General features: G+C 41.0%; 1 protein-coding gene across 4 annotated transcripts in view; it reads right to left on the reverse strand.

Moving 5' to 3' along the window:
• Positions 1–84: 84 nt before the first annotated feature.
• Positions 85–12,177, reverse strand: part of NOS2 (nitric oxide synthase 2) — a 46,157-nt gene continuing 34,064 nt past the window's right edge. For all 4 annotated transcript variants that reach the window (XM_025210645.1, XM_025210635.1, XM_025210641.1 and 1 more), the window contains 17 exons: positions 11,311–11,412; positions 10,569–10,763; positions 10,099–10,181; positions 9,629–9,773; positions 8,853–8,957; positions 8,649–8,698; positions 8,357–8,531; positions 7,552–7,684; positions 7,088–7,166; positions 6,168–6,346; positions 5,189–5,352; positions 4,733–4,943; positions 4,329–4,416; positions 3,208–3,329; positions 2,419–2,567; positions 1,371–1,565; positions 85–882 (listed from right to left, as the gene is read on the reverse strand). In XM_025210645.1, the coding sequence (XP_025066430.1) occupies positions 766–882; positions 1,371–1,565; positions 2,419–2,567; positions 3,208–3,329; positions 4,329–4,416; positions 4,733–4,943; positions 5,189–5,352; positions 6,168–6,346; positions 7,088–7,166; positions 7,552–7,684; positions 8,357–8,531; positions 8,649–8,698; positions 8,853–8,957; positions 9,629–9,773; positions 10,099–10,181; positions 10,569–10,763; positions 11,311–11,412 (2,292 nt within the window). In that variant the 3' untranslated portion in view covers positions 85–765. The remainder of the gene's footprint in view (positions 883–1,370; positions 1,566–2,418; positions 2,568–3,207; positions 3,330–4,328; positions 4,417–4,732; positions 4,944–5,188; positions 5,353–6,167; positions 6,347–7,087; positions 7,167–7,551; positions 7,685–8,356; positions 8,532–8,648; positions 8,699–8,852; positions 8,958–9,628; positions 9,774–10,098; positions 10,182–10,568; positions 10,764–11,310; positions 11,413–12,177) is intronic.

Raw genomic sequence — 12,177 nt, forward strand, 5'->3', positions numbered from 1 at the left:
CATGCCTTTGCAGGCCCATGCCAACAGCACATAAGACATTTGCATCCAGTCAACCCAAACAAGCTTTTTCACAGTACAAAGGCACCATTTATTATAAATCAGTCAAGTCAAGAGTACAGAATTCAAATGTACAAAAGTGCTTATGCATAGTTTGGAACCCCACTGATGGGGGCTCTATAAACAGCAGTAACAGATCCAAGTGTGGCAACTTCTCCATCTGTATGTAAGATATTCCCATGCTGGAATGGTTATATTATTACTTCATTTGCAACCTCTGCTAAAATCAAGGCCGTCCACACAAGAAGACAAAACAGGCAGCAACTTGCTGTGAGGGGGCAACTGCATACCCAGTAAAACAGTCTCATATAAATACACAAAGGTATAGAAAAAAATCTATTTCACATAACTGCTTGCACTTGCAATCATATATTAAAAAAAAAATCTTAATTTTCTTCAGCAGCAGAAGCAGCAGATTTTTTTCTGTATTTTCAACTAGCCAGAGCACACCCTATTCTAGACAGGGTTAAAAAAAATAATCTGCCTTTGACTATCCAGATTATAACAAAATATTTATTAAAAAGAAATCACAGAATAAATAGCAATATGGATTTAATTAAATAAAATACATTTAGTTTTTTTGTGCTGACCTAAAGCTAAACCTGAAAGGGCCAAGGACTACTCTCAGACACATGCGCATCATTGACATGCATCAGAAAGACTTGGCCCCTTGCTGTTTGAAAATAACAACGCGTGTGCAAATTTTGATTAAAATGTTAACTGCTGATCTGTTCTTTGGCTGGTGGGTTTTGAAGCTTTTCCATCTCGTTTGTGGTTACGTGGAAACACAGCCCCAAATATGTCTTCATGGTATCGCTTCTGGCTCTGCAAAAATCAAGGAGAGGAAATAATATAATCTCTGTTGTTCCACCTGAGCCGAAAAACATGAACATTCACACATCCTGCAAAAGCCATTAGTTACCCAGCTTCATCAAAGCAAGTTTGGCCTCTGCCATGAATGCACAGAATTAGGGTGGAGAAAGTGGGGCCGGCTAGTGGAAATACAGGGGTGGGGTAATATTCAATATATGCATCTTGGGCATTCATGACATGTTCATTATGTATTGGAGTAATATGAATTATGCATATGCAGTACATACACTGAGAGAACAGCACATATAAGGTGTGCAGCTCATTCAGAAGGGGTTGACTAATCTGCACTCACATGCTGTTTAGATTTTTTTTTACATGATTGTTGCCCACCCTACAGCAGTCGCTTAATCAGGGCTCTGGCTTATGGTGTGCAGGACCCTTTAGCTTGAGCACTGACTATAGCAAGTAGGTGAAATCATGCCCCTGGCCCACAGCCATACCTTGAGCTGGGAGACGTATTCTTCAGCCTGCTCCTCTGTCAGCTTCAGTCTCTTAGCAAACATCTCCCTCAAGGTCTGGGCAACGTCCCTGGCCATGCGCACATCTCCACAGACATACAGATGCCCTTTGTCTTCATGAATGACTTGGTGCACTTCTGCCTCCAGCTTGCTCCGAAGAATGTCTTGAACATAGACCTTAAAAAACAAGTCAAGCAAAATCCCTTTAATATTACCTGAGGTAGGAGTTTCTCAAGGTGTGGCATAGACCTAAGGCCTGCATGTGAAAGTTTTGACATCCTCTCCAGTCAAGCTATGCTGTGTACAAGAGCAGAGGGGAAAATGGCTTTAAACCACCTTTACAGTCTTCTGGTCTTGAGGCTGGACCAGTCTCTTGCGGAAATGGTAGCCCAAAAGCTGCTCTAATTTAGGCCCCATTGTCGGCAGCTCCAAAGGAACATTTAGACCCCTGGGCTGCCTATACACGTACGTGCTCAGAGTTGGGTGGGGAGTGTTAATTAGAGCTCCAGAGAGCCGCTGTAATGAAAAGGCTCATAGTCATGTGTATTAAGCCTGCTTTGTTTCAAAATAGCCTTGGGGCACTTTAACTAAAGCTCATTTGTGATTGTGAGGCAATGCTGGAGCGTTCTAATTAGAATACTAATAAGCATGTCTATAGGCAGCCATTGGTATAGGGATACTTCAGCTCCACCTTCATGCCCTCTTGTACCAGCAGCTGAAGAGGCTGGCTTAGGTGCCAGTGACTACTGCTACTTCAGCAATCTCTCCATCTTTGAGCTTCACAGGCAGGTTGCCATTGGAAGTTTTAAATATGGACATGGCTGTTATAGTCTTTCTTAGGGTAATAAGTAGGGGTTAGATATGTATAGCTATACTCCTGTCCCCTGCAAAAGATGAAGGCCTTTCATCAGTCAAGGACAATGCACTGCAGTGAAGCACTCAGCAGTTCTGAAGGAGAGCTTTAAACAGTGCCCAATTCTTATCTCGGGAATATATTCTCCCTTCTAAAAGGCAGAGAAGCCAGTCTTACTTTTGCTTGGCCAGGCTGCCTGGAGTAAGCAGTGTAGACCTCTTTGAGTACTCCCATTCTCTTCATCTCCTGAGTTTCTTCTCTGTAGATGTGATCCGTATCTGATCGTCGGCAGCCGAACAGTAATGTCATGCCGCTGCCTTTGATTCCTGAAACCAACAATGGAAAGTTGTTTCGTCTTTTAAACTTTGTCCAATTATTTGCAATTACAATCCCGACAGACGGCCCTGTTGTCTCAGCAACTATTCATGCAATGTAAGGGCAGGAGGCTATTTTTTAATTAGCCTGTTCCACTGTGTGGAATGCATGTGTGTGATGGCTTCTGATGTGGGTGCAGTCAGAGTGTCTACAAAACATCGCAGGCAGCAGCTCTGTGTAACACCAAAGGGGCAGCAATAATCCACCAATCTGGCAGAAGCAGGTCTTTGAAAAAACCTTTGCAGCAGCAGGTGGGAGGAATCCAGTGTTTTTTATCTCTATGCTCGGGGACCCTGTGCAAGAGGTTAGGACCAAACACAGTCTAAACTTTTGGAAGCAGATGAACAGATCCCTCCTAGTGCCCCTGGTGGTTCCAGATCCCCCAATAGAGAGTAAGAGGAAGATGTCTTTCAGGTACAGTCCCTGTTGAAACTCCTCCTTGAGTGGCAAATCTCTGCACTGCTCCCTGTCAGTACTAGTGCTTCTGGGTATAACCTGCCCCTCCTCTTATGCTTGTGAACATCAATTACAACAGCAACACAGAACTGCATGTTTACGCATGCAATGCCTCTGTGGGACATCCCTCTGTACCTTTCTTTTCCAAGTCATGGAGACGCTGCTGCCAGAAGCTTCTGAATGGAGCAATTCCTGTCCCTGGGCCAATCAGAATGCATGGCGTGGATGGATCCTTCGGGAGCTGGAATCCGGCAGCACTAATATCAATTAAATGTGAGAACAGATTTGTTAGGAAGAGCATAAGATGGCATAAGTCAATTCCTATCAAGCTCCCTAGCAATTACCTCTCCCTGTTAGCCTTAACCTCTTCTCTGTGGCACAGTTACACTACTGTTAATTGGGCTGCATGGAGTGGAGAATCAGGCTCTCCATTTTTCAACATCAGCCCTGCCAGCTCGCTCTGTTGCCATCATTCCTGCTTTGCAGAAGCACCAGCAAATACTTGCTCAAAGTCACCAGGCACCATAGCTCCAGTTGCGTGTCTATCTACCAGATAATGCTGCCTTGCAAAAGGTATGGATAATACTATTATTAAAGCTTGGGCACAGCTGCTGACAGACTTCTGGCAGTGCTGCAGCAAGTCCCAAGGTAATTCCCCTTGACACTATTTAAGAAGCTTTTGATTCTTTACATGAGTGGTTCATATTTGCAAGAGCTCTCACAGAAGTTTCCCAAGTGCCTGTTGCAGATATGTATTTATATAGACTCATGCCAGAAGTTTTCCCAAATCTGCCTTGAAATCTCAGCCAGGAACAGAAATGATACTCTGTTGTTACTGAATTTCAAGTATCAACTACTCGAGGCAACACTTGCAGGAAACAATTTTGTTCCCACAAAATATTTCTTGCACATTTTTTACTGTGAACAAATCTGTAAAACCTCACTGACAATTTGCAAACAGAAAAAAGGGATAGTTTAGTGGCAGGGTTCTTTACTGCAGATTGTTCATTCAGATGAATTATTGGCCATCAGAGATAAGCCAATGAAAGGTCGACTATTTTACCAGTAAAAATGTCTTGCCTGTGGATGCTTCAATATTTGGACACCCGACTTCAGGCATGCTAAAGGAACCTGATTTTTAGACAAAGGGTCCTTATACTGTTTGCAAAGTATTAGTTGCTTGAAAAGCTTGCCTATATAATATATACACTGATAACAGCAAAGAGGCTGAAGAAATTGAAGTAACACCTACTCACCTGCGTACAAAGCATGGCACTGATTCACTGAGATTTATTGTATTCAGCCATGTACTGCAAACTCCATGATGTAAGGGACCTTGACCATCTGCAGGAGGAAGGGAAAATGCATCTATGAATAAAGCTAATTACTCTTAAAAAAAGCTGATATCTAAAATAAACCTGGTAATTTGGTATCTAATACTGATTTAAAAACCCAACATAGACTGTTAATTGTCACAACAGATTTCTGTCCTGAATTAATTATTTGTACAGAGTGATACCACAATATAAACTCCCAACTAAAATGGCCAGCTTTCTATCATATGGCCAATACATTTTACTGAATCATGGTGCCCTGGACACAGCACTGAATCAGAGAATAAATGTAAGTGAATCAGAGAATATATGTAAGTGACAATTACCCTTTGTCCTGTAGTTGACCACTGCAACTGTCAGATGGACCTCTCTGGGTGACATGTCTTGTGAGGAGCTGATGGAGTAGTACCTGGGCTTCAGCAAAGGCAACTGAGTCAGCAAGAAAGGTGTTGAGACCTTAATGGAAGGGAATTCCTTCAGGACCTCCAGGATGGTGGGACTGTTGAAAAACTTCCAGTCGTTGTACTTCTCTAAGCTCTGCAATTTCCAAGGGCAAACAGAAATGTTAACAGGCAGCTCAAAACCTCATGGAAATTGGGAACAGGGCATTTCAAAGGTCACATGTAAACTAAGTTTCTTGCTTTAAGTCTAACAACATATAGGTAAAATTGAGATAAAAGGAAACACTAAAGCTTCCATCACAGAAGTGTGGGGAAGCTGCCGAGGTACAGAGTCTTCAAAGCAGAGAAGCCTTCTATGGTAAATCTAGTTTTAATACTCACATGACATAAGACTTCCAGTCTCTGTTTGTCTCCTTCCTCTGTTGCCAGCTGGGAGAGCTTTTTTAGCAGCTGCTGTGAGGGTGGGGTGGTGATATCCAGGAAGTATGTCAAGGCTTCTGAGAGTGTGCAGGGTGGAATTTTCTTGTCACTTGTCCAGTAGCCACCTGGAAATTTGGAAAATATAAGAAACATTTGAGAATGTTTCCCAAGGTGTATGACAGCTGTTATGTTTTGAATAGTTCAGTTTTGTTTAAAGTAGGCTGACCCTTCTTAACCAGCCAACCTGCCTGCAGAGCTAGACACAGGACCCCAGTGAGAGGGGTAGCAGCTAAGAAAATAAATCCAGCAAAGCATAATATTGTACTTGATCAACAGCAAAACCCTTAAGTCTCCCTACAGGCAAAAAGAAATTTGCTTGTAAAGGAGCTATGCTGAATTTCACCAGCAAAGGATCTGACCCTTTTTAAATATGCATTGGACCACAGGAGATGAGAAAACATCCCGTTTAAACAAAGAGAACTGTTCAAACAACCATTTATCTGTGCAACCAGGCTATGGTTTAGCAGGCTTCTCCTCCTAAGCAGAGGAAATATCCTATTTTAGAAGACTGCTTAGAATGTCCCAAATTGCAATGAATACCCTCTATCATAACTTAGTCACAGTCAGTAGCCAGGTTCTGATCTCAGAGAAATGTTAATTCAGAAATATTCCATTGACTACTGAGGATTTTCATCAGTTTGATCTAGATCAGGCTCTAGTACTAGTAAAGCAAGTAAAACAAAGAGTCTATAAAGTAAAAACCTTGGGAGCTCCCATTTCTTACCTAAAGACTGGTGGATATGAAGGCAATAGAAAAGCCAGTGACTACATATCTTGACATAATACATGTCAATAATCAATTTAAAATTAAAAAAATATTAAACTGGATCATGGAAAAGTTCATAAAACATTTGCTGTCCCTCCATCAAGTCTAACTTACCATCATTGTAGGTTTCCAGTCGGACAGTCTGATCAGCTGGGGGTGCATCTTTAAGAAGCTCAGTGATGTCCTGAACTAATTCTGGCTGGTTGCCTGGGAAAATCCCAACGTGATCTCCGGGCAGGTACTGCATTTCCTGATTAGACTCACAGGAAAGCTTAACAAGGATGGTAACACGACTGTATATTAAAAGAAGAAACCAGACAAATTTTGGTTACGTCAACAGGATTTCCCTTTGACAGTGCAAAAAGGTATAAATGTAAAAAGATCTTTGGCAAGGGTTTGCTTGTGTTGGCCCTACTTTCAGATTAATTTAATAATTCCTGGGTAGATACAGTATTTTACTCAGAATAAATAAGATGCTGAAGATGTGCTGATCAGCATATAATAACCTGAATCACTGTGTCATTGGCCATTGGAAATATAATCTCATTGGAGTTGAAAAGTGTGCATTAATAACCAGCCCAGGAGACTTCCTCTCAAGATAATATTATTTTTAGAACAGAGAATATGAGGGTACTAGGAAGTCTTTTATAGAGCCTGTTCCATAAGGCGGATGTTGTTCCTTAAAAATTGTTGTAATTTAGCACCTATCTGCATGAGTTTGTGTATTGTTATAGCTTAACTTGGGTTGTAGCATCATTATGAACTAAAATAATTCTTTGAAATACGTTTTCCCTTTTCTTTTCCTGAATGAAGGCAATTTTCTGAAGAAGTGAAAATTTGCATAGGATTTTGGGAACTAATAAGGCAAAGCAATCATACTGGATTTTACATTTAGCATCAAACTGATTTGTGCTATATGTTAATTCCCCTTAGTAATGGTCTGAAATTCAAATATGTTTATATCTGGCCATTTCAATTTTCTTAAATTATAGTAAAAATGTTATTAAAATATCTACAAGAATTGAGTGTCATACCTGGATTTTGAACTTTGCAGGTTCTGCCTAAATTTGAGCTTCATTGGAATCACATTCTTTGCATGTATGTCAGCAAGTCCTGTGGAAAAAGGGGATGTGGTTAATCAAAAATTGAATTACTTAAGATTTCTTCAAGGCAGTGTGGAAAGGAACTGTGCTATTCTTCTCCCCATGCTTTTTTTAGTTTCCTATAAAACATGTCATACTGCTTTCAAGCTTCTGCTCTGCTTGAAAATAGCACATGGGGTGTTTTTTAATGCTGTCCTATTGAAATGTGAGACCATGAATTATCCCACCTAAACAGATTTCTGTTTCTTCAACCACTTTAACCATCTTAGCAGAATATTAGGTTCATCCCCCGATACTGTAGCAAGGCTAATTTTGTTTTAACTGTCTATGCAAGACAAGCATATTAGATGCTAAACAGGCATGCCAAAAAAAAAAAAAAAGGAGAGAGGCAATACCTTTACTCAAGTCCAAAGCCTGGGAGTCATACACCACCCTGTAGTTCTTAGGATTCCAGGACTCATCAGCGGTATACATCTTGGGTACCTGAATGCTGTTTTTCCCACGGACATCAAAGATCTCACAGGCAGTCTAGAAAAAAATGGAAGATTACTCATGGTAAACATTTCAGTTCTTGTCATTTTTGAGTATTCATTGATAACACTGCTTTGCATTTAATTACTACTACTACTACTGCTAATGATATCATGTAGTACAGATGAAGCAGATTTTGATCTCACTTATTCCTAATAACTATTGGGAATATCTTGTTGATTTCTGTAGCTTTACTGATTCTAACAAGGTTATTTCCAAATCAGAAGAAATGAGATCCTGGATCTAGTTAGAAACATTTTTAGGATGAATTCTATCACCCTTGCTTGCTTTGTGTACCTTACTACACAAGAAGCTCCAAGTCAATGGACTCGGCATCAGTGCAGCAAAACTGAACTGAATCCTGCCTCAGTTTTGGGAGACCCTTATTCCAAATCAAGATCCAAATGATAACTTTTCAAATGGCTCCTTCCTTTAAAATGGACTGAAGCAAAACCCTGGATCTCCAGTGACCCTCTCCCCTCCCATACCTGAAGGTATTGGAAATCCAGATCTTAAGCAAACAGACTGATTGTATTAACAATGATATCAAATGATATTTTTGTTTTAAATGGGGGGTTTTTCAACTTCCTTTTTGCAGGCTGTTTCACCAATGAAAACCTAGGAAAAAATTAATGTAGCAGGTCCATGGATTGCTGCAGCAATAGTTACCTTGAATGCATTCACTGCCCAGGCACGAAAGGCTTCTTCCTGCCCATTGAGTTCATCCCCTTCACCTGTTGCGGTGATCTGAGAGGCACCTAGCTGTGTGAGTTTTTGGTCAATGGCATGAGCGAAGGCACAGAACTCTGGATACATGGTTGATCCCAGGCCAAATACAGCATATCTATGCAGAGAGATGTAGATGAGTCTCAGGAAAGCAATGTTCACAGTTCTCATTGAACTGCGTGTTAAATTAAAGTAATAGGGACAATCAAAGGCACATTAAATAACAAAGTATTACCTGAGTTTTTTGTTCAGCTTTTTCATAGCGAACAGGGAATCCTTCAGTTTCTGTAAAAAAAGATGAATAAAATGTTTCATGTCGCATAAATATCCATAGATGATATAAAATTAAAGTCTGTTCTAAGTCCATTGGAATCAACATAAGGATTCCGGTTGGATCTTGGATCAAAGACCTCCTACAGTCTTCGCCTTGAAATCTTACCTTTCCATTGCCAGGTGAATCTCCATTTCCAAAAGTGCTGGTCACCACCAGAAGGAGATTTTCTTTCTCCAGGTCACTGATCTTATAGTCATCCATACAAAGAATCTGGAAGAGAATGAGTTCATAGGACATAAATATGGGCTGGCTGTAATCGCTAAGAAGCTTTCAGGTCACTGTTGATTAAAACTGGGAGACAGTGTGGGTTAGCTTCTCCACTTCCCCCCCCCACCATCTATCTTGTCTAGGTAGATGGTAAGTTCTCAGGGCAGGGACTCTTTCTCTTTATGTTTGACCATGTGAAGCATCTAGAAATATAAGGCCCCAATCTCAGCTGGGGACTTTAATAAGCAAAACAACAAATCTTCACTATGGCCTTCAGACCCATCAGCAATGACTGATATTTTGTCTTTCCCAAACAAATGACCCATCATTTGACATTAAATGAGAAGCCTTGCCAAGTTAGAGTAGTTTGAAGGCATAAAACCATTTATGCCTTCTGCCGGAGGCAGAAGCAGATGCAATAAAAGTGTTTCCTACGGAAACAATGGTCTGCAAATCAAAAAGAAAATAGGTTGCAAGGCATAAAAAAAAATACACACTCTGGGTCAAATCTTTGGTCAACCAAAGCTTCCAGTGAATCTTTGCAAAATGCAACCTCTTGCAGATACTGATAGACCTGTAGTTTCCAACTCTTGCTCTCCTAGATTTATTTCTCATTCTTTCTTTCCTACCTTCCCTCAGTAATATATTTATGGTAATGAGGTAGATTTTCTTACCCTGGTATTGAAGGCACAGTTGAATAAGTCACGCAGATTGTTGGCCAGGGTTTCAGATTTCCCTGTCTCTGTCGCATATATCACAGTTGCTTTAGACCTGGCTGCCATCGTTTTCCGCATCAGTGAAGAGGCAAAGAATGCGGCCCTGAGAAAAAGCGCATGAAGCTGGTAAATTATCTGCCGACACAGGTGAACCTGATTTTCTAAAATATAGGAAAAAGCTAAAATGGAGGAAGGCCTTTTGACTTTTCTTGGAGAATTTTTTAGAGTAATAAGTTGGAGATTTCAGACATGATTGTCACTAGACTTGAAGATGTAAATGATTCACTGGCCCCTATTGCAATAATGAGATAAATCAAACATGTGGGCCTGGAACTCCTCCAACCCGGTTTTGGAACGGAAATGTCAGCTCCTCAGAGCTTAACTTCACATGTACAAAACGTGGAATAGTAAGTATATTGGAAACTTACTTTGCAAAAACACTAAACTTTATCTCCTTTTTCTTTGGCCTGCGTGTTTCATCATGCCAGACATGAGTTTTCCAAGCATCCTCCTTGAAAAAGAAAGGTATGAGATTTTGAAACACTATAACCATGTTGCACAGATAAAAAGTGTTCTCGTGAAAAAGTCAGAATACTTTGTAATCCACATATGTGATCTACTTTGTAAGCCAGGTCCTGCCTCTATCATCTTCAGTAATGCAGGCTCAGCCTCGATAAGGGGTCTAATTGCATTTTATATCCACTTGGGGATGCAAAACGAACTAATGTATGTATCCACTAATGAATGAATGCATCACTCAGTGAATATGAGTTCACAAGTACCATGATTGGCAGTTAATGTGAAGGATATGGTTTAAACTCTGACAGCAGGCAATCTCTAGATAGGACCTCTAGTATTTTAAACTGTCTGCTAAGATCATTGCTTCAGTCACACTTACCTGGTAGTAATAGAATGGTGAAAGCACATAGTTCAGCATCTCCTGGTGAAATACTGGGGTAATGCTCCCTGATATCGGAGGCACAAGCCAAACCCAGTCTGCCGGACAACCTCCTCGAACACGGTACTCATTCTGCATGTATTTCATGAAGGACTCAGCAGCAGAGTGGTGATCCATGATGGTGACATTTTGCTTCTAAAAGAATTACACAGAGAAAGGCATCAGCTGGTGAGACCCATAGTATGGACCCGCAAAAATACTGCATTGACTATCTAAAGCATTTATAAACACTGTGTTGCTACAGACCATAAGTGCTCCCTAAGTCTTGTAAAAAAAACTTTTGCTTTTCTCCGTGTACTACTTATAAAAGGCTTTACATGTAGCTCAGCAGGCACAAACCGTGATGCTGATGCTACGTCACCATAGCAATGAGCTACCTTGCTATAGCGCACCGCTAAAAATAATCATGTGCCGCCTAAAGCAAGTACTAAACGACAGTACAGTAACAACTGGACCATGGGGGGAACGTGTAGACACACCCAGTACTCTATTATAGATGGATTTTGGCCTCTTGTGCTGCAGCTTGTTCTATAATCCTGTTTTTTGCCATGTTTTTCGCCATCAGAGGATTCACAATTCTTCACTTGGATTTTACTGCTCTAGCACAGGGAGGCCATGTTAAAAGTGCCTCCAGTTCATTTGCCCACCCATCAGTTGGTCATGGCTTGAAGAAATGACTTACTTGGAAGCTATAAAGCACAGCGATGTTAATCTCTATAACAGCTTGATCTTTCCACAGTGAAGAAAGTTTGTTTGTGTCCAGACCCATCCTTCTTCCTACTTCCTACATTTGAAAGAGAGAAAAAGGAAATGAATACACAGGAGTTCAGACTGATGATTCTGCCAAAAGCTTTTAGCATTTGGTTAAGTATTTTTCAAGCCAATACTCAGGGAAAAATTTTATGGGGTAGGGGGAAAAGCACATGTAATGTTAGAATCAATGCATTGGCTTTTGTGCTGGAGGATTCAATGCCAGCGGGATGCCTGAAGCAAAGCTTTCTGGTTCAGAGCTCTGAAGAGTGTTCAGATCTGGCAGGGGGAAGGCTGGGTTAGATGGTCTTAAAGAGGCACTGTCAGGTCAGAAAGCAGATACTGCCCTAAGTTATAATTACTTCTTTTTTGGAGGTGCCTACAAGTCCCAGTCATGGACCAGGACCCCAGGAGAACAGAACTGGCAGCCGTGCAATGGTTAAGAAAGCAGTTGGTGTAGGCAATGTCCAAGAGTTACACAAAAGCTTGACTGGGCTCAGTGGAAAAGTGGAGAAAGATTCACTGAGGGAGAATCTTCACTCCTTTGGCTGCAGTTCCAACATCCGGACCAAGATTTTGGAAGAGATGCTGTTAGGACATTGTATAAATAATGACAAAATCTGGCACAGTTTCATGATCTTGGCTGTAGCTCAGGAGAGGTCCCATAAATAAGCAGTCACGAGATGCTGTCAGGTTAGAAGTTGCTGGCTGAGGTGTGTGGGGAAGTACAGAGCACTCATTTGAACAAAGCATGCTGGCTTCCTGCTCTTGGAAATATTCATTTCTCACAGAGCACGCT

Source organism: Alligator sinensis, unplaced genomic scaffold (genome assembly GCF_000455745.1).
Source record: "Alligator sinensis unplaced genomic scaffold, ASM45574v1 scaffold118_1, whole genome shotgun sequence".
Taxonomy (NCBI): Eukaryota; Metazoa; Chordata; order Crocodylia; family Alligatoridae; genus Alligator; species Alligator sinensis.